Below are 22,826 nucleotides of genomic sequence, written 5' to 3'. Positions count from 1 at the left end.
GCTTCCTTATAGTAAGAAGGTCTGACAGCTAGGATGGATGGATGGACGATAAGAAGGTTGATGCCACTCCAAGCTTGATCTGTTTAGGTTAGCTTAGCATTAATACTTAAAGCAGCAGAAAGAGCCGTGCTTTGTCAATGAGCAAATTAGGTTTTAATGTCCATTTTTGTACAAATTTAAAATGTAGATAATGTGATTATTAGAGGGTATGTGCTGGTAGGGAGGGAACGCACTCATGCAAGCACATCCAAACATTTAACATGTGATGTACCTTTAACAGAACCATGAAAACGACTTCCTCATTCGACTGTCCTTCTGAATAAGGAAGATGAAAATTAGAGCAGAACCGGCCTCCTCATTTGACCTTAAGTGCAGCTTCAAAATTTTTATAATGTATTTTTTCTGTTATAAAGAGGCCTCTTTAAGCCAAAACAACCCTGATCGAATCACTGTAGTCATTGTCTAAGATCTTGTAAATCGCAGTCTGAGCAACACGAGACACACCTATCAGGCATAACATTATGATCACCTGCCTAATCTTGTGTTAGCCCCTCTTCTGCCCCAAACCTTTGAGGTTTGGACTCCACTAGACCCCTGAAGGTGTGCTGTGATATCTGGCACCAAGATGTTAGCAACAGTCTTATAAGTTGGTGAGGGGGTTGGTCCTTGTTGGTCCTTGACCCTACTAAAAGGTGCCATGATGAAGAGATAATGAGTGTTATTCACTTCACCTGTCATTGGTCATAATGTTATGCCTTATCGGTGTAGCCTGCTTCACAGTAATGCAAAAGTCTTGAACCACCCTCATTTCTTTATATTTTGCCTCAAGGAGCCAGACGTGGGGGGGGGGGCACTGGCTGCTTCTTCACTCATTTTCACTCCAATCCTTGTGTGTGACCATTTTTACAGATTTAGAGTTTTTTTTCTTTTGTTTCTTTATTAAGCCATATAACACTAGCCTATGAATTCTTCAAGCATAAAAAGGCACCTAACAAACCAGCACTGTGTACATGTGACAGACCATTTCCAAAGAACCAACAAAGTCAATATTAAAGAGCCATTAGACAAAACCTTGGCATGGTATCTAAGCAGGGTGTGTTCTTAACTGGACAAGTGGACGACAAAAGTGGCAGGCCTAAAACCTATCTACACCACATGAACATAGTGAAATAGAAAAAAAAAAATCTGGAGAACTATTGCTCAAGACCACTTGAAAAAATTACATGACAGTCTGGCTCCTTGTTAGCGAAATATAAAGAAATGAGGGGACTTTTACACAGCTCTGTAAAAATGCTGCATCAGTTTTTTGAGGCTGATAGGAACACCCAATGTCCTGGTATCAGGCCACTGGTGTTCCTCTTGAACAATTGTCAGTGAGGTTTCAAATATTTACCAAAAAGCAGCTGAAAGCAACCGTCAGTACCTTCTTGCATCACACACACACCAAAGAAAATTGGCATTTTCAAATGTAATACGAGGGAATTTTAATCATCAAACTAGTCATAAGTTATTACATCAGTTATACAGATATTAAGACATCTCATTGAATTTAGGCCAACCACTTAGGTCCCACGTTATCAAAGCAACACTACTGGCATGACCACACGAGCCACACATTAGAGGATACAGAGAAAACAAAAGTCAATGAGATCCCGTTGTGTGTTTTAACATTTCCGATTAACTGTCCACATTTTTGAGTGAAGTGAAAACTCTGCACGTGTAGCTACGCACTGTAACACAAACAAACAAACTCACAGATGAGGATAATTAAGTAATCACCATTCACGATTTCTCTACACTGCAAAGAAAGTTTGAACAAAAATAAAACAAACAAAAAAACCGCTCCAGTCTTCAGGTCAGCGGTTCAGACTGTCAGCATGTCAAGCACATCTTTGATGATAGAGCTGAGATTGCACTAAGATTTGTCTTTTATTTCATTGCACTTCCCCCCCCCAAAAAAATGTATCTAAACATAATACACAGATCGCCAATAACACCTCTCGTGGATACAACATGGAAATGTGCTAAAAGAAAACACATTAGAAAACAATGAACAAATCAGTGGTGTAAACAAAACAATGGAAAAAAGTAATTCTGCCTATCATGTGTTAGGACGCGCCGTTCAAAGGTTCCTGTTGTTTTTCATATAAAGCTGGAGAACAAAGGAATGATTACCTCCTGAGTTCTCATCGCTTTCCTTAATATCTCTGCATGAATGAGAGCTTTCTCGATTGAGCTTCCAAACAAATAAAGCTGTTAGAGTTAATAGTACACTGCTAGACATACATGACTAATGTAAAGGTGGATGAATGTTGGGAAATTTCCCACCTTAACAAACAGTGTGTAGGGGATTGAAGGCACTGTATTCAAAAGTAGGATGACTATAGTGCAGATAGTTACCCCAGCTATTATTAAGGGAAAAAGCACACATCAACACTTAATTTTTGATCGGTATTTGTCAAAGTTTTGTTTTATTCTGCTAAGATGACTCGAACACATTAAAGGGAAACCCTATTTCTACTTTCTTGTTAGAGAGTAAAAATGTCCAAGGACTTTTTAAATATAAAAAATTTTAAATAATTGATGAATCTGTGTCTATCTGAACTACTGTCGCCTATTTCCGCAATCAAGTTTCACATTGGATGGGTGTATTGCTGACTATACAAGCACAGTGCCAAATGTGAAGTTGTTTTGGATAAGGGGCGCCTCACTTAGCTGGAAGGCAAGAATGCCACGGGAACCAAAAGGTTAAAGTAGATATGTCACAGAATGAGATATTAGAAATCTGGAAAATTTAGAGCTGAGCATGCACAGTAGTGAGTCCACTCAATAGCCATGGCAAGCCAAGACACCTTTCAGAGGAAGCTCATTTCCACTGCTTGTATCCACAATCTCGTTCTTTCGGTCTTCACGCCCAGCTCTAACCATAGGTGAGAACAGAAATGTAGCATGACTAGTAAATCTACAGCTTCACCTTTACACTCATTTCTTTCTTCACCACAACAGACCGGTACAGCACCTGCATCTCTTCAGACAATATGCTAGTCCCATTCTCTAGATCTAAAGATACTTGAACTCCCCTACTTAGGGGAGAAACTACTTTCCAAAGTGGAAAGAGACCTGCACCCTTTTTCGGTTGGGAACTGTGGCCTCAAACTTGGAAGTGCCAAATGTCATCCCAGCTCCAAATCGTCCTAGCGCAATGTATGGCGCTTGAAAACAAAGTGTCTGGACTTCTTTAAGTTTCCTTGAAGACTTTTCACCTCTCATCCAAGAAGCTTCTTCAGTTCTAAGAGCAAATGGTGGAGAGTTCCAGATTTTAAGCCCTATTGGGAGTGTCCCCAAGAGGGTCGTGGACCCCCTGTTGATCCTCTGCCCCACACCTTTGAAAGCGGGTGTGAGGCACAATCAGTCAATGTTTCAGGTGAACCCACTGTGAGAATAAGCCCCACCCTATCAGGTGATTTACTGAGGTCAAATGGCTCAGGATGTGAGTGGTCGTTAAGGCGTCTGGGAAGGGTTCTCAAAACTGGATTATAGATGGCAGACAGTTGGTGTCTTAAACCACCGCCTCTGTTCAAAGATGGTCGTTCACAGTAGACATAGATGCTTCCTTCGCTCTTTTTTCAAACCATCTGTCTTCTCTGTCCGAAATGTGAACATTGGCATCTTCGAAAGAGAGACCTGTGTCCTTTAAATGCAGATGAATAGCTGAGTCTTGTCTTGTCGAGGTGGCTCTTCTACTCTTCACTCTTCACCAATTGCTCTTAGAACTAGAGAAGCTTCTCGGATAAGAGGTGAGATGTTTTTAAGGAAACTTAAAGAAGTCCAGACGGTTTTCTTTCCAAGCTCCTTTAACTACAATAATTTGGATGAACTGAGAACCATCCTAGCAGAAGGTCACCACCTAATGAAGTCAGAAGGACCATATGATCTACCAAGCGATAGAAGTGATCTGGGCCCACCCAGCCAGAAACAATCTACCACTTCTGTACCTGAACTCTGGTGGAGCCCTGGTTGACCATTAATTCTCCACCTCCCAAAAAAACAAACAAACATTAACTTTGATTTTATTGGAAACCTAGATATATAACTACATGTACAGAGGTGAGCCAGTTTTGGCTTTATGGTTGAATTCACTGTCAATTTGTTCTGTGCCTCTATTTTGGCTCTTCTATTTGGCAAACGCAACCGGGGTGAATGATCATACTCTATTATTGAGACCCATCTGTTATGCCTCAAATTATAGCCAAAAATGATTCCTTGATACAAATGTGAAGAAATTCAGACGATTACTCCCAAATATGTGTGGGTGAACTCGTCATCAGGGAAAAATAGTAATTTCACTTAGAGGAATTTTTTATTTTTTTAAAAAAAGCAAACATCACAGAACGGGGAACACTCTGGAACAAACACCACTTTGCACCTTCATCTTACATAAAAGATTAAATAAGCCCTCACTATTATTTTCAGTCATTTGGCCCTGAAAATTTCGTTATCAAAGTACTTCTAGCTACTTTTAAACCGGCATCAGCTGAGTTGCAACATTTACCCACAGTCTACTTCTGGAAGTTTTTCACTGCCAGTCTAATACATATAATTTCTCCCTTAATGATTACTGATAAAATAGAGATTTAAAAGCAATGTATATGCACTGACACTTTATGAAAAACACCTATGGAGACTCCATGTCATGTAAATTGACAAAAAAAAGAAGAAGCATGTAATAGCTCATTAACACCATTTCTAAACCTGATTATTATTAACTGACAGTAGACTAGACTAATATAATGTAATGTAGTCTAATATATTAAAGGGAAAGAATTAGCTTATTAGTTAATGCCAAGCATTAACTACTTAAAATGTGGGGGCAACGTTTGGCAAGGGTTAGGGTTCCATTATTTATTTATTTTTTAAAAAGAACAAAAAAGGCAAGCGTGTGGTTTATCTGAAATGAGAAAGAGGATGACTAAGTTTACTTAGCTAAGCTTCTTACAGATTTATTATCGAATTATCTCTCTTGCATTTCTGCAACATGAATTGCACACTTCAGGAAAATATCTAACATTTTATACTTATGCTAAATTTTTACAAGGTTTTTTTTAATTTTTTTTATTTACCACCTTCAGATTGGAGTCCAAACATTGCACAGTAGTATAAAACAAAATAATAATAATAAAAAAAGTATACATACACCGAATCAGTATAAGGAGTAACCTTATTGGTGCGACATGTTTCTTTTCTTCTTTTTTTTTTTTGCATATGTGATATCTGTTTGTGAAGCTGTTGTGTTATTTCTGCTAAATTTTTAGAAGATGGTGGGAAAAAGCACTTTGTACTTAATACTGCCCTTTAAACAAATACTGCATAATGGTCTATTGTAATAACAGGCATCTCAAAGTTAATTTACACTTAGAAATCAAAAGCTTCTGTCTCTTCTCTTCATAAAAACCAGCTCTGATGTTTTGTTGCACAAGATTCTCTTCATTAATCCTCTCTCACGCTCAACTTTCTGTCTATGCCCCATCAAAATTCCCATTTCCAAATTTCCATCTGTTAATATTCATAAACTCCTAAGTATTGATCGCTGCTTGCGTAAACTAAACAGAAGCGAGTCAACACTTTTGCGAGCACACAAAAAGATAACGGGTTGTCTGTTTGGGGTATAAAAAAAATAAAAATAAAATAAAAAAACTCAACCTGTCAGTGAAATGTCCTCACTTGAGCAAAGAAGAACAAAAAAAACAACTTTTTTTCATGCATTTATACCCAAAGTCTTTTGGAACATGCATTTTTGTAGTCTGTAAACCCTTTTAAACAAATTCAAACCTGAAAAGACCCACAGTCCTGAGTGCTTTTAAAGAGGACATATTATATACCACTTTAACATGTTGATGCAGGCTTTACATGTCCCCGAAATGTTTAAGGTTCAGCTTATACCCCCAGTTTTCAACAGACGCTTTCAGTGCCTGTAGCTTTAAATTAAAAGTGCTGCTGGTGCCCAATCTCCTTTTCAGGAAGTGGTCTGTAAGACACACACGGGAGCAGCCGAAAGCACCACCCAGTGAGAGCAGTACAGCACAGTGTGCCACATAGACGTGAATGAGAGACTCTGATGTTTCTATCATTCTCAGTGTGATCATTTTACATGCAACACAAAGCAATCACAAACAACCACTGATTTGAGCTCATGATTATGAACCATGGATCAATTCAAAAACTGAAACTTTAGCAATGCAGCTTTAAAAACTGGCTCATAACTGGCGACAGGTTACAAGCCAGGTTGTAGTTTGTGTCTTCCTATTTCACACTCATTTCATTGTCTGTAAACAAAAACTGAAGATTATGTAAATGAGGTCAGCTGTAGTGGGATTTTAAACGTGCTGAAATGCAGTACAGGGTGCGATGAGGAGAGATGCAAAGAGACGTAAAGGACCGAGCTGAGCTTGGACTAAAGCAGTAAAGGTGACATGAAAACACAGAAATGTACACCAGGGCAGGTCTGTTGTATTCAGGTGCATCTATTCACCAGTGGGGCCTGTATGTAACTACATGCAATATCTCTAGGGATGCTCTTTTGCCATCTTTTGTGGAAAAACAAAGTAGATATGCATAATATGTCCCCTTTAAAGATCAAAGGGTCCGACTGTGATTTATCTGACATCTCGTCATGGCCGTACCTGCTGATATGTAACTAAATAACAAAAAGCACTGTTAATGTCTCTGGGTTTGCTTCCAGGGAAGAAGAGAAGTCCTCAAAAGCAACACACTGTAATTCTATTCTCCGCAGCATTTTGTCTTGTAATACTTGCAGCCATCTGCCCGTTTAGCATTATACAACACCGTGTCACTACAGCGGCCACTGAGACACCACAGCTACCAAAAACAGCTCCAGGGATGTGACAACATCTTATTTGTACACCTCAACATTAAGGATCAAAGTTATCCAACAAATAAACCGTGTTGTTTTTAGGTAGCATTTTCTCTTGCTGCAACATGGCTTCAGAATAACATGCTGCTACATTTACAAAGTGCTCAAGATGGGGCTTCTTCACCATGGTGCAAATTCCTCAGCTTCCTGTGAGGACAAGAGTGGAAAAAGGGCTCAGAAGACCTGGGGATGATAAAAGTTGAGAAACAGTTTGAGAATGAGCAGACCCTTAGTGAGGCATCATCTCCAACTCTATATTTTGGATTTATAGCAGTTAAGAGACCAGATATCCTTCTTTCTGCTGATTTACCCAAATACACTAAAAGGCATACCTGAATCCACTCTGTGTATATACAGCATATATAGGGATATGTATGTTTATAAGTACAGTGTTGTGCAAACGTCTTGAGCCACCTCTCACTGCTATATGTTTTCCAAAAAAAAATTCCAGACATTTATTGAATCCTGCAAACATACACGGAAATACAGAGTTTGTACAGTTCTGACAAGTTCAGCAACAGAGCTTCAGGCCTTTTGTTCTCTTCTCTGTCAAGATGATCCCACACTGCTTCAATAATGTTGAGGTCTGGGCTCTGAGGAGGCATTTTATTGCGATTTTTGAATCACTTATTGCTAAAAAAAATGAAGCTGTTACCAATCAGACACTTTTTACTAGATGGTATATCATGGTGAATCAATATCTGACAATACCTATTATATTTGTTCCATCACAAATCCCACAAACAAAGGCAGCAACTCCCCCGTGTTTTACAGATGGCTGTAGACACTCACTGTTGGACCTCTTCTGACCGCCACCATACATGTTGATAATAAGTTTTAAATGTGGATCCCCTGCTCTGTGATCAGAATTTACACCAAAAATACAGAATCTGAATTCCTTTGTTTATAAGACCTGTTGCCACTGATTTTCACTCCAGCTCCTGTGTAATTACACACACCTCAGCCACTTCAGATAACAGGAGATGAAGTCCAGATGCAACTTTTAGGTCCATTTTTTCACGTTTTTGAGGCCTGCCAGGTCGTCTTTATCCAGGTTCCTTAATTTTTTTTTAGGACACACTGCACACCATGTGGAGATGTGCCAAATTTAAAGCTAATAGCTCTGTGTTGTGTAACTGTCTTATGTTTGGATTTGGGGTGTTTTTTTATAGATTCAACTCAAGGAAATGGGAACAAATAATCTTCGTGACAGGCTCCTAATAACAAAGTGCCTAAAGATACAATTTAAAATTGGTTCTTAAAAATAAACAACAAATTTCCTCTGAAAATGGTCAGGTACGAGGACTGGACTCAAAATGAGGCCAGAGAACTATTGCTAAAGATCACTTTTTAAAAATTCAAAAACATCAGTCTCAAAAGTTTTGCACAGTAATGAAGCAAAGTATAAAGATTCCAACCTCTCTTTATCTCAAAGTGCTCTCGTCTCTGCCTCAATCTTCCTCTCTCCGTGAAGGGTGTCGGGGTCAGCCGGGGCCACCGTCTGTCTCACTGCAATCTCAGGGCCTCCGCCATAAATTCCCAACAAGTACTGCCAAGTCTCCTCTGAGATCTGACCATAGTCTGCACCTGTGGTGAAAAAACACGCAATGTCTAAAAACAGTACATTGATTTTCTACCTTTATGTCCTTTTCAACCTCCTCAGACTTACCTTGCTTTAGCTGTATATGTCCTCCTTTCATAACACCGATTTTACTGTTGTCGATGGGACCGGGTGGCTCTGGGAAAAGGAAAGTATAAAAGTATTTGGTAAAGAGAGAAAGATGGGAACTCGAATGCGCTGCTACTCATCGTACCATTGTCTTTGCCCTTCACAAAGCTCTCCCACTCTCTGAACCACTGCATGCTGATACACAGGATCACTGTTGGAGCCTCCTCAGCTTGAAACTCTTTGTTCAGCTACACACAAGAGAAAAAAAAAAGTTCATTCAACACAAAGACACTTTAGCACAAAGGTAAACTTTTGCATAACACACACGTTTACCTTGATGAAGGTGTCAATTTCTGTTTTTCTGCGTTTAGCTAGAGCTTCAATCTCCACCTGACAGATTGCACACATGTAGAGGTGGTTGACTGCTGGGCCACCTCCGAAGCTGAAAGCAGAAAAAAACCGTAACAGAGAGATTAACACATGATTTGATAAGCAAGTATAAGGCCTTTTTGTTGGTCTTTACATCAATGCTGAGATGCATGTCATCTTTAAATGGGTGCTGCTGCCTAATATAATCAAAGTGGTCAACAATGTTGCTACATGACATAACCATTCAGCTCTTATGCCGAGTGACAGTTTTGGTCATTTTGATTCTAAACAGCAGCGGCGTCTGGTTTCTTTTTTAATACAGACAGAAGTACTGAGTGACACCTCTTCAACCTTTTTCAGGTATAAAAATCAAGCACCTAACCACGCAGCTCGACTTTACACACGTTGGTGAAAGAGTGGGTCATTCTAAAGCGCTCAGTGGATTCAAGTGTGGTGCTGTAATACAATGCCACCGTTGGAACAAGTCAGTTTGCGACATTTCCTTCCTCCTAGCTCAACCTCCTTGTTCTAAGTGCTATTACTGCAAAGCAGAAGTGCTTGGCACCAAAGCAACTCAGCCACAAAGTGACTGTCACTTTTGTGTGTCTGATTTCAAGAGTGCTAGTCGAGATCTGTGTAAATAGTTTTGTAAATCAGACAACTTGTTCTGTTTCACTGTATATACTGAACACTACAGGAGTGAGAAGCCTTTAATCATTAAAACCTCTTTTCTCTTGTTTACCGGATAGGGGTTTAGGTGAGCAAATTGTCTTTTGTTTGACTCTTAATTTGGTCAGGGAAGATTAGGGACCTTTGGAGATCTTTTGTTTGTTTCATTGCCATAGCTCACTGCTGAAGTCAATAAATAGCTGCATAGCATTTGCAATTGCTCTGTGTTTTGGCTCTTTCTTGGGTGGAGTTGGAGTGGGGAAATCACATTTCTTGTTACGCCCAGGTTACCCCAGGCCAAGGTCGTAAAATAGTCATACTGAGGTTTGTTTGGCAGCATGGAGCACGTTTACCTGTTGTAAAGGTATTCCCACACGTTCTGGGGAACAATCACAACCAGATCATCTATGTAGTGGTATTTATTAGGAGGGATCCCTGCACAGAGATGAAACACGTTAATAAAGACAGTGCAGGCATGTTTTTCTAATCAAGACAAGTCAGTGGACGACTTACTAAAAATATTTATACCAAGCTGCAGGCTGAGCCATGAAAGTAAAGCGAGCAATTCTGATTGTAAAGAAGAGACTTATTAACCACACATACCGCCATGTTGACAAAGAAACGTGTGGTTGCTGATGGGGCCTGGCTCAGCGAAGGTGTTGAACTTGTTGAGCCATTCTCTGGAGATGTAAAACTGCAGCAGGCTGGGCTCCTTCATATTGGCCAGAGCCACCACCTTCTGCCTCTCTCTCACAGCCTCCTCGCTACTTTTCCTGCAAAAAGTACAATAGAAATAAATCACTTAACACATCTTGGACAAATTAGCGTAGAGTCTATGTAAATGACGCCTTTGCTCACCTATAGAACAACACATAAGCCTCTGCGTTCTGCACCACCGTCTCATGGACTTCGGTAACATACTGGTCATCAAACTCATACCACTGGCCGTTGATTACATTCTGACAGTAAGCTATGTAGTGCCCACCTGCACCCATAAGCAGCATGACAAAACATATTAGAGACAGATGCTAATCAGATATGTGTTTTGCTCGCTCTGTGAGAAATATTGCCCACGAGGGAAATAATATATCAACAGGAAACTTTGTGGTCTCATACTTCCTGCAGTGCCATGGTGGCAAATGACTGACAGCAAGTCGTAAGTGGTAACTTGCGATGGACTGTCTTTAGCCAGGAAAGGTCGCATGTCGAGGCCCTCGAGCGGGAAGGACACGTGGCTGCTTATCTTGAACGAATACATGACCTCGTGCCGAAAACGTTTCAGGTGAATGCACAGAATCTATGCAGCAAATACAGGACAAAACAAGGAAATTAAAGATGGCATTATGCAGCAGATTGCAAATGAAACCGATGTGTTATCTACTGAAAGAAAGTGCTGAGCTAAAAAAAAAAAAATGTAAAAAGAAAAAAGAAAAGAAAACCGCACCTCTGGAAGTCTAAGCACTTTGCAGTATTTGACACCATTTCTCAACCTGTAGAAAAGAAAACACTGTGTGAATAAATGCATACAAGTACTCTCCTTTTAAATCAAGGATATATATTTCAAGCATTTAATTTGACGCACTTTTTACATCTCTCACAGCTGTACATGTTATCCCCTGGGAAAAAACAAAGAAAATGAATGGAAATTGAAATTCTGACATATAAACTATGCTAGTATTGGAGCATTATTAGAGCACCAATTACCTTTGAGTTCATCTGCAGCAAAAAAAGCAGCAAGGCAGTCCTCTAGTGTTACCATGGGCCCCCAAAACCAACTGGGGATACATGAGACTACAAACCTGCACAACACAAACACAAATACTCATAACAAAAAAAACCAAAGCAAGCTGGAGAAATATTAGCTTGAAAAGGCAACTCTGAACTTCAGCGCAGTTGATCACATAGTGAAAATGTTTCCTCCTCACACGGCCTTTTTCAATTAGTCATTTTTAATCATTCTTACTAATAAGCCTGAATATTCTTTAAGCTTGATTCTCAGACAAAACAAAGTGAGTTAGAGGATGGACTGATGTGAAAGTTAGAACATCTGGAAAACTGCAATTCCTTGAAATGGTCGTTTGGGGCTGGCTCCAAAAGCGAGTCAAAATTATATTTATTGTATTAAGAATTAAGGTTATTGGGGGCGTGACTTAATAACTGGAAATCTTAAGGTTACAGATGTCTGCTATAATCACTAGAGTCTTTGCAAAGACTCCACCAGAGCTAATTAAAGCTAACTGAAGTCACTCGCCCTTTCTGAGGCGACTTTGGGTTAATTTGATAAGAATTACCTGCCAATAACTAAAAAATGGAGTAACAATTCATCCAAAAGCACTCATATAAATAATTATAAATCATTCAAGTGATTACCATTGTAACCACCAAATTTCCATTGGAGAATAGCTTCAAATCATAATGTAATTTTGTTGCTTTTATTTTGAAGGCGGATGTTTGTTTTTCAAGTAGTTTTTAAAAATGACTTTGACTTCTAAGAATTTATTTACTGAAGTTGGAGGTAAAGTTGTATGCTTAGTTTGTGTAGAGCAGATTAGTGTGATTCACCACTGAATCACCACAATGAAAAGATGAATACAAGATGAAACACGTAGACTTGAAGAACTTGACTGTTTTAGAGAGTGAAAGTTTTAAACATCCACGTATGGGGTGGTCAAGACCAGCTTTGTGAGTTCCCACAAAAACAACTGAAAAACAGTAAAAATATTCTCAGTAAGAATATTTTTATTTTGGGCCGGACTAACACACCTTGATACTGTTAACAGGAAGGAACGAGGACATTTCGGGGAAGTCTAAAGCTTCGGCTGAAAACAAAGCAGACAATTTTGACTTTTTCTCCTTGCCACCGGATGAGAAATGTGATATCTGCAACACAGCCCAATATAAGTCTATGTACACGTGAAACAAGAGAGTTTGACATCATGGAGGAGCTGGAGTGATTCGTCCATGACGGTAACTGCATGCTTGGATAGGCTGGAGATGAAATGGGACAAACTGGCAGGTGTTACAACGAATGGCTGTCTAAATCTGAAGAAAGATAAAGTGACTGAAATGAACACAGAACTGAAATTGATGTTTTTGCACTGAATTATACACCAGGAAGTGTTGTGTAAGTCATTGCTAAAAATGAACCATGTTGCAAGAGCAAAAGCACCGAATCATTAGTATTTCACATCATCATCACTGCTGGATCTTTATCGCTCTGTCATAGAGGAGAGATTTCCGTGTATCAGAAGACGCTCTTTGGCTTTACCTTCATATGTCAATAAATATGCTTAGTGACTAAGTTTAACAAATCCCTTCTCAGTGATGATCACCTGTCTGCTGTCCTTCATATTTCTACCTGCAGCGCTCCACAACAGTCCCGGTTTCTCATGGGGAAAAAGCTGACCCCTGTGTTAGCTGATAACAGCATTGTCAAAACACGGCCACTTCTGTTTCCATAATATCAAGATTGCAACAGCCGTGAAGGTAAAAGTCAAAGCTTTGAAACAAGACTTCATAAACTAGTCTGTGCCATCACAGCAGAGTAGTAATGTGAACATGAATTTTTGAGCTATGATGACGCAAACAAAGCGTAGGAGTATGACCTTATAGGTCAGATCTTATCTGCACTCCTTCCTGAGGGAGATATCTGGCTCTTTAGTCTCCGGATGCTCTGCCTGTATAGTGCCAACATACGTGCACAGGTAGTTTGATGGTGATTTTTGGAAAAATACACTTACCAATGAGACCGAACCAAAAGAGTACCGTAATTGTCGGGCTATAAGCCGCTACTTTTTGCACAAGCTTTGAACCCTGCCGCTTTTAGTCAGGTGCGGCTTTTCTATGGATTCTCCATGATTTTTGTGATATCATAAGACGATTTTTTTGTTTGTTCCGCTGTTGTACGGCACTACGTTGCCTGGCGGAAGGGCATGTGATCAGACACACAGTATCGGGGTTCAAGAGTGGTATGTTGGTCACATGGCCGTCCGCCAGGCAACGTAGTGCCGTACGAAGTAGCGCGAAAAACAAAATTCAAAGTAGCGTTACGCGTTCAGTGGGAGGCGTGGATGATGAGCGGCGATAAACTTGCGAAAAGCAAGTTATGCTCAACTCCACCGGTGGATTCTGACAGCGTAGAAAAGTGTGAAAACATCCACGATCACCAACGGATTTCGAAGGGCTGGACTGCTGCATGATGGAGAGGAGGACACCGCCACGGCCCTTCAGAGGGTGTTTGACTCCGACACTGACAACGAGGATTTCTTTGGTTTTGAAAGTGACAACAAAGGAGAGAAGCGGAGAGTGGATGACGAAGCCATCCTGAGCCTGTTCGTATCCGACACTGGAGAAGAGGACTTTGGTGGTTTTAGTGCGCAGGAAGAAGAGAAAGATGGTGAATGACTGACTTTTCTTCTTGTGTCACTGCACCTGAGCCTAAAAGGTAGTCCGAATCTATTTTTCTGGTGTGCTGCAGGTTATTGTTATGTACTACATTTGTTACTCGTTTATGAAGCACAGTACATGTTTTGTACTTGTAATTACCGCTACTTGTACATATACCTAAAAAGTTATGCAAATATGTACCCTTAACTTGTTTTTCAAAGTATTAATAAAAGGGGTGTGTCTCCAAACAACCGTCTCTTTCCTGACAATTCCCTTTGTGCATATTCCCTTACATATGATAAGTCAACATTGAAACACCTGCGGCTTTTGGTCAGGTGCGGCTAATGTATGTACAAAACAGGATTTTCCCCTGATTTTAGCTTGTGCGGCTAATACTTAACACACTGTTTGCTGCTATAACTACACATGTTTCTTTTTCAGCTATTTATTTATGAGTGACTTATGTATGTATGTATGTATATATATGTATATATTGTACTATTCTTAGTTAGTGTATTGTCTGTCTTGTCTTAATGTTGGTTTATAACGGAGCACTGTAACAAAAAATAATTTCCCCCAGGGATCAATAAAGTATTCTGATTCTGATTCTGATATTCAGGTGCGCTTTGTAGTCCGGGAAATACAGTAATGTTTTAAGCCAAAAAACAAAAACAGTAATGAGTTCAAAGATGCTCTAAGTCAGCAGAATTTTTTAAAAAGAGAATAAATCTGGGTTAAACAATAAAAGCCCTCTTCCACCATTGCTTGAGTGTTATTATGAAATCAAAGGAGTAGCTTTTAAAGGGAACCCCGGCTATTAACACATGTTTGCGCCAAAATATGCACTGTGCTTCCAATAACATATATGTGGTATTAAAATACGCCAAATGTTTTCCTTTTAGGCACATTTTATACAAAACCGATTTACCAGTAGGCCGCCATTGTTATTTACTTCTCGGTGCACTCTGGGTCCCTGTCAGGGATGCATAATTTGGCACGACACCATTGCCATTGGCAAGCAGTAGCTGCATAGACACCAGTAGTTTTCCCTGACTTTCACATCCTCGTGTGACGGATTGTTTTCATCTTCATCTAAACTAAGTACTGGTTGACTATTTTCATCCTCTCTCAGATTGCTCTGGTTCAAACTGGAAAGGTTGAACAGAACCCATTTCCAGGGCACTGCTAACTGTTAACTCGATGCGGTGCAACCGTGTGACGTCACTATCCAGAGTATTTTTGCTGAAAAGTGTAAGTGTAGTGCATTTCAGAGCCACCTTAAGTTTACCAAATCTGTCCAACCAATGAGTAACTGAGTGACTCTAGATGGCCTCTCTACATGTCCTACACACAAACTTTATCTGTTTATCAGCACATTTTCAGAAAAAAATGTGATAAATCATTGAAGGAAGTTATCTATGAGGCATCACCTGCAATACACTTCCTCTAACTAGCAAAGTGATTGCTAGTTAGAGGAAATAAACTATTCATTTTTTAGATCTATTTAGTTTATAGATCTGGCATAGCACATGCGTTCATCTTCATCATCGAACACACAGACACGTGTTGCAGCACCTACTGAAAAGACTAGCTAAATAAGAAGCTTTTGTAGTTTTATGATTCGTTTTCAGGAAATACACAAAAACTTTGAAAAAAAACGACAGGCCAAGCAAGTTTCTACTCGCTGTTAATTCTGTAAAAATGTTACCTTGCAGGCATGTAGAAAGCTTATCTAACTACATCTGAAGTTACAGGAAACTGAAGTCAGAAACATACCAGATTAAAAGTATATCGGTAACATCAGCAGTCAAAATTATGCACAACTAAGGTTCAAACATGCAAACGTCGTCTCAGCCTTTTTCAATTATATTTCATTCACTGACCGCCGTATGGAGTCCATGATGTAGGAGATCCACCCCTGCGAGCCGTAAGTGTCAGGGCACACACCAGTCTTCACCGGCAGGTTCTGATGGATGGATGAATGGAGCTTTGCTAGGTCTTCTTTACCAGGAATAGGGAGGGATAAGTCCTGGAAGGTTTCCACTGTAGTTGAGACCTGTACCAAATTCAGAGAACCAGTTTAAACAGCATACCTCTAGCAGTAAAAGAGCAATTATGAATGTGTTTTAATCACTCTAATTACACAAAAAAAGTCTGTATAATACTGAAATGAAATAATTGCACAAGTCACTTCATTTCATTTAAACCTGCTTTGATAAGAAATGTAATATAATTTAACAAATAAACATATTTTATCAAGCGTATACTCTACCTCCCCCTTGTGTTCAAATATGTGAAGTGCATCTTACCCTGTCACAGGTCAAACACTGGACTAGACTGAGGATCGAACCATCAAAGATGTCCGAGATCACACTGCGATAGTGAGACTGCTTTTTCTTCCTGGCACTGAGCAGCAGCTGAGCTGGAAGACACATGATGGGAGGGAGGGCTGGCTTCAGAAGACAAAGGCAGAGAGCATCTCAAAGAGTGCCACCTTAACTAACATCTTTGTAACTGTGTATACTCAAACTGAAAATGACTTTCAGATGCTATTCATCAGCTACACATACCTTTTAATGCCTGCCACTAATTCATTCATCCTTCACTGCACACCATGATGAGACATCCCAAGTTTTCAGCTAATATGTGTCAAAGTACTACTTTATGCCTATCAAACTGTGTTATCATTGACATTTTAAATTCAGCCAAAGAAATGGGAATAAATTATGTGTTTTTTCCAACCGACTGATGGTTTGAATGATACACGAGTCACGTGAGCCTCCACAGTCACCTGACCTAAACCTTGGAGTGAAAATGAGTGTAAAAGCAGCCAACATCTCCAAAAATAAAAAACTTAGAAAGACTCAAGAACTCCACTTTGGACAGTGTGATTCTACAGGCAAAGACTCGCCTGCTTCATATGTGAAACATCAAGAAGCATCCTATGTTGTATACTTACAGTTCTGTACATGCGACTACCACGGTAGTGCGGTAAAAATGTGTTTTACCGAGGCAAATGTTTCTCAACCTGGGGACTCTGTTAAAATTGTGAAGCATCTTGAGCAGTCTATGAGAAATTTTCTCACCTTTTTTGAAGGAGTATGCAGGTCCTGAAGAGCGGAGAGGGCTGGACCGGGGGGGACTGGAGGACAGTTTGGGATGCAGCTCTTGAAGGGTGCGCACAGGACTGCAGGGAGTGGACTGGGGCTGGGTCATCGATGCTTCATTGTCTGGCTCTAGAAAACATCACAGTGGAAACACAAACTTAATGATAACTGATGATATTCTACAATACATAACTGAATAATCCAATATATAAATATATAGATATATAAATATATAAAATCACTGTATTCCTGCTGGTCTTGTACCTGAGCTGTTGTTGCTCGGGACTTGACTTTGCCCTGTGTTAGACGTCTGATGGTTTTCCTGACTTTGGACCTCTGTGTTTGGGGCTGCAGGCTCCTCTTCATCCTCCGCCCTCCTTTCTGGAGACCCTTCCTCAACTGCTGTGTCCACATCAGCATCTTCATCCATCTCTTGTGAACCTCCACGGAGCGGGGAGCCGGGTAACCTCCTTTCTTTAAGCCTCTCCTTCTCAGAGATCACTGCACCACTACTGACGTCCCCCATTCCACCTGCCGGTGACCGTATCCCATCACACTCATCCTGGATGAGCAGCTCGCTGTCACCCACCCCTCCTCCCTCCCCTCGGTCACTACTGGAGCCAGAGTCACAGGAGAGGAACTCATCCTCAGAGGGGGAGCGGTCTCCGTCTCTTCTGTCCTCCCCGTCGCTCCCGTCGTAGCCCACGTTACACTCAGACAGAGGCTCCTTCAGCTCTTCGTGTAGCTGGTCCATCAGACAGCGCAAGAACTCCTGAGTGTCCTGGACAACACAGAAACCTTATATTAACTGCATGGATAGGGCCGCATTCACAGAGAACATTTGTAAATGGACAATAGATAAACACAAATATTGCAAGCAAAAAGACAGAAACATTGGAGTAACAAGAAATCGGTTTGCACATTAGCGAGATACCATGTGCTGATCACAGCCACTGCGTAAACAGACAAATCAAACATTAACTAAGCCACCGAGAAAATATGGAAAAAATAACAAGAAACTGGATTGGAGATATCTCCATACTGTGTGACTGTCTGCATTTTCTCTTTAAATAGGATCAGACAAACTAAAATACTAAGTCTGACTTGAAGTTTATCCTTAGACGTGCCATGAAACATAACTGGGTAAAAATGAAGCCCTCGGTCTTTTCAGTATTCAAATATGAAGGATACAGAACAACAGAAGTAAAGCCTGTGATTATTCCAAGGAGCAGTTATCTTTCAGATTAAGCAGCCTCTCAGAAGGGAAAGGGAAATTCAATTCCTGTCTTTATGTTAAAAGAAAAAAAATCCATTTCCTATTACTTTGTCTAGTTCCCCCTCCAGACAAATGGCATTTGACGGAAGGCTTGTAGTCTAACAATGAAAGTGATTAAAGATAAAGGAAAACAGGAATTAACACTAATGTGGATTTCTCTTTGTCAAAGGCCAATCAACCATGTTTGTGTACTTGCTTTAACTGCCACAAGGGGGAGACAAACTGCAGATTTAAAACTGAGTCAAAAATAATGGACTGCACTTTAAAATACACAACCGAGTAATCTTGTGAAAAGCATTTTTTGCAAATCCAAGGGTTTAATGATATAAAATCCAATAAAAGGACAGTGTCAAGATGCTGTTGAAGCATGCCGGGCGGACAGCCCTACCTGCTGAGCGTAACCACGAAACATGGGGTTCACCAGTTTGATGCCGTGGGACAGGCTGGTAGGGACAACATAGCTGGGCCTGAGAGGGGAGCAGTAATAAGAGACATGCAATTATGTTTTCATTTTAATGACTAAACACTAGTTTGTTGTCCAGTTTACATACAATCACTGTGATGCTTTAATTACCGTTTTTTATGCCAGAGTTCTGAGATGAGTTTCTGGTAGCTCTTACACAAAGCAGGCTTCTTGTCAGTCCTTACCAATCCACCGCAGTCCAGAAAAAACTGAGTGAGAGGAGGGCTAATGAGGGGGCAGAGGGACAGCTGAGGTTAAAGCACCTCTAACATTAGTAGTAGATGTAAAACAAAAGAGAAGCTTTATTGTTTGACTGAAATATGTCCAATGATTAACCTGATTAGAACCAAAACAAACATTAAAGTTGTTCTACATTTTAGGAGGAAAAGCACGCACCAGTTGGACAGGGCTTGAAGAGCTGCGTTCATGTAGCAGGAATTTCCGATGTTTTTCATTCCTGTCAACCCTACAAACAAAGATCCAAAAAAAGATCACCAATCATGAAACACTTTATCCTCTCAGAAAGCGTTCAAACTAAACATCTTAGGCATAAAGACTGCTGTACAAGTCAGAGAGAAAAGAAAAACCTTCAAGGCCTGAATAAAAAGAAACCAGGGCAGCTTTGACCACCAGTCTAGAAATGTTTGAAGCTGATCAAGCATGCATGCATATATACCTCTGGGTTTAAGCTCATCCTCTTCTGACTCTGAGCCTTCTTCTTCGGCCACAGCAATCGGTACCGCTTTGAGTGGGTGACCAACTGTCTGGGGAGAGGTTTCCTAGGAAGAGAATAAACAAATATTATAAGCATCTTGTGTGTGTTTGTGTGCGTGTGTATTTCTTGTTCTTATGTTAAAATGTAAATTCCACTAGTAAGACACTTAACATAAAAACATGAGCTGGGTTGAACTCATACCTGCTCTGTAGCTTTACAGAGGTGTGCTGCAGCAGCTACGGGCACCAGGGCCGGCCTGTGCTCCAGAAACACCTCTCGCTCACACACATAACACCAGATCCTGAACGTTGTCAGATTCACGGTAAGGTTGTGCTTCTTAGCCTAAAAAGGAAGCACACAATCTGCTTATAGACTACTAATTTAAAAAAAGGGGCTTGCAAATAAATTTTGTATGAAAGGGCCGTACCTGTGCATGCAGGGTGCTGTGATCAGAGTAGGACTCTCCGCACCCGACATACGGGCAGTCGTTCTGCAAATCAGACACAATGTAAGATAGGATCTCCTTCCTTTTTGCTTCTCTGTTCAGAATCCAAAAATCAATCAACACCCTTTATCGCTTTCCTGAACTGAAGAGGAACTGCATTTTTAAGCACATTTATACTCCACGCTAACATTAATTATTCAGCATTCACCTGGCCCTCCAGTCTCTGATAATATATGCTAAGTGCAGTGTTGGCTTAGAAGTTAAGCCACCTTTTAGCTTTATAGCTAACTATTTGAGATAATAACAACGTAAGGTATTTAACAGGATCTAAGTCCTAACCTTACCTGTAGACAGGCCCACAGGTTTGGACCACCAGCTCCACATGACTGACAAGTTCCCTACAGGCAATATTAACACAACATAGTAAAGAAGAAGAAGTTTATATGCATGGATATTACATGAGCACAACACAGCTGAAGTGCTTATTTCAGTCGCCATCCACAACAGGGTATATTTTACATCTGACAGCAGCTTCACTGTATGAAAAGCGCACCTTAGACTTCTGCAGAAGGTCCTCCTTTGTCACCTCGCCTATTGAATCGAGGTGGGGGCAAACGTCTTGTTCAGCCATAGTTACCAACTATCTTCTTCTGGTGGACGTCTGCAAACGTGACAGGCCATTAATAGCAATAAAGTCTTCAGAAAGGGGCTGCTGTAAGCTAACGCTAGCTCCATCACCTCAACACCAAACACACAGACAGACATCGCACTCACCTCGTCTCTGGCTGATAGCTCAAAAGCAGATGCAGCAGCAGCTGTAGTCTGTCATTACCGCGAAGACAACAAGCCCCTAAACAGAAGCTGTCAACCCTGCAAAGGTAAAGGCCTTCTGTTTACCCACCAAAGCTCACGAAACATCTCCTGGCCCGCAGCGACGTGCTTTACAAAGGGCTCACAAACAGGAGCGGCTACCGCGACCCGAAATCTTACTTTTCATGTCCGTGCAAACAGCTCGTGCTGAATGCGAGCAGGTGACAGTATGCTAGCAAGACACCGAGGAGGTGACGCGATATCCCGGCAAACCATCCCCAAACAACCTCCCCCCCGCGCCACCTCCATCTGCAGAGAGGCCCGGCACGGCACGCACGACCACTGGGGACGACGTCAGGCTGAAGGAGGAGACGTCAGCCCCGGCCACCGTTAGGTCAGCACATGCAAATTCAGTTCCGCTGATGAAAATGAAGGCTCCCTTCTTTTTTAATAATAGATCTGTTTCCTGATTAACATTTGATTCATAACTATTTTATTTGTATATATAGATACATATAGATTCATAAACCGCAAAGTGCGCTCCGATTTCGTAAAAGTCCCTATTTACGGAAGTGACATAATACTGTACGTATGTCAGAGGTACGTAAGTTAAATGGGTCCCTCGAGTCCATCGGTTGACTGTTTACAGTGCCGTGAAAAAACGAGTGTGTCTCCTTCCCCATTTGTCTTTTCTTGTTTAGTTTAGTTTTTCTTGTTTGATTGTTTGGTTTTGTTTTGTTCTTTTGTTTTTTGTACGGGGCTCATATTTGTCACATTTTCTTTTCACAATTTCAGACAATTTAAATGAAGCTAGAGTAATGTTTGGCCTCTGGCATTCAAAGATTTCTTTACACAGATTATGAGTGAAGATAGGTTCAGGCACTAAGTAATATATGAACATATATGCAATATATGCAATTGTATAGATACAAAAAAATAAACAAATAAGTAGATTAAAATAACATACATGAAATTCACCTAGGACCTGCACAAAATATAATTTTACAGGTTTACCATATTTGACCCACTTATCCCACAGTTTTAATCAAAATCATTTTTCTTAAGAGAAAGAAAGTAGTCCTTTCCATAGTATAAATGTCACGTGAGTGTTTTTTTCTATGCAGCTGTCAGGACACCAAATATATATTCATCAGGGCATCTTAGCCGAAATTATCAAGCAAATGTTAATGTTATGCAGTGAAATCCCAAAATAAATATAAAATGCAGTACTTAAATGATGTTTTAAAAGTGAGTCTGGGCAGGGGCGGAGCGTGGGGGTGGCTTACTGGGCTTAAGCCCGGGGTGTTTTGTCAGAAGCCCGGGGTCTTTTGGAGTGTAATTTTTTCATAGTTAGATGCCTGGACTGACAACTGTATAAAACAAAAAGTACACACAATATTCGAAGCACATAGTGCACACTGTGGGAATTTACGACTGTGCGTGAATCCCCCCTGATATTGGTATGATCCGAGCTCAGACACTAAGCGACTGAGCGAGGGGGCGGGGCAGCTGCTGCCTCGGAGTGCGCTGTTGGAGAAACGGAGCCAGCCATACTAAGGAGAGCTTAAGTTTGACCAGGTAGCAAAGCAAATCATTCCTACCGTACAAATAATGTAAATATGACGGTGCATCACGAAAGATTGATATCAAACTGATCACTTGACCAATATTACGTTACTTGCTCTTCAAGTGAATCAACAAATGGCGAAATGAAAAGCCGAACAAATGCTATTTTTTTAGAGAGTCTTAGCTTACGTGTGTTTATTTCATATTTTCAGTTCTTACCCTCCCCGACTAAATCGGTTTCAGTTATGTACTGAAATATAAGAATGGACATTAGAGGCTTCTTTCAAAGAAAAAACTCAGGTAAATGTTATTTTATATATTATGCTTTGTATGTTGTTCAGTATATTTCTATGCAAAACAAGAGGGATTTCAGTACACAGCAGGATATTCACATTTGTAACCAGATATTTACAACCTTTA

General features: G+C 40.5%; 1 protein-coding gene across 2 annotated transcripts; it reads right to left on the bottom strand.

Annotated features, from left to right (window-relative positions):
- Nucleotides 1–1,467: 1,467 nt before the first annotated feature.
- usp20 (ubiquitin specific peptidase 20) lies at nucleotides 1,468–21,396 on the bottom strand. 2 transcript variants are annotated; one of them, XM_005917234.3, is made up of 26 exons: nucleotides 21,021–21,396; nucleotides 20,805–20,900; nucleotides 20,584–20,691; nucleotides 20,375–20,428; nucleotides 20,013–20,075; nucleotides 19,787–19,927; nucleotides 19,547–19,649; nucleotides 19,267–19,336; nucleotides 18,982–19,095; nucleotides 18,796–18,874; nucleotides 17,396–17,912; nucleotides 17,111–17,260; nucleotides 16,334–16,446; nucleotides 15,908–16,080; nucleotides 11,343–11,437; nucleotides 11,221–11,254; nucleotides 11,083–11,128; nucleotides 10,755–10,935; nucleotides 10,497–10,623; nucleotides 10,242–10,411; nucleotides 9,992–10,073; nucleotides 8,934–9,042; nucleotides 8,746–8,848; nucleotides 8,601–8,669; nucleotides 8,350–8,518; nucleotides 1,468–7,114 (listed from the first exon to the last, which is right to left on the bottom strand). In XM_005917234.3, the coding sequence occupies exons 3-25, from the start codon at nucleotides 20,659–20,661 to the stop codon at nucleotides 8,361–8,363; spliced, it is 2,829 nt and encodes a 942-aa protein (XP_005917296.1). In that variant the 5' UTR covers nucleotides 20,662–20,691; nucleotides 20,805–20,900; nucleotides 21,021–21,396; the 3' UTR covers nucleotides 1,468–7,114; nucleotides 8,350–8,360. The 2 variants fall into 2 exon arrangements, with proteins under 2 accessions (XP_005917296.1, XP_042074722.1); XM_042218788.1 differs by having other exon boundaries at nucleotides 20,805–21,396.
- Between the last annotated feature and the right edge of the window lie 1,430 nt (nucleotides 21,397–22,826).

The sequence above is a fragment of the Haplochromis burtoni genome, unplaced genomic scaffold (genome assembly GCF_018398535.1).
Source record: "Haplochromis burtoni strain Fernald_Lab_line unplaced genomic scaffold, NCSU_Asbu1 Contig_23, whole genome shotgun sequence".
NCBI classification, from domain to species: domain Eukaryota; kingdom Metazoa; phylum Chordata; class Actinopteri; order Cichliformes; family Cichlidae; genus Haplochromis; species Haplochromis burtoni.
The sequence above is the reverse complement of the archived record's forward strand: the minus strand, read 5'-3'. Positions and strand labels throughout refer to the sequence as shown.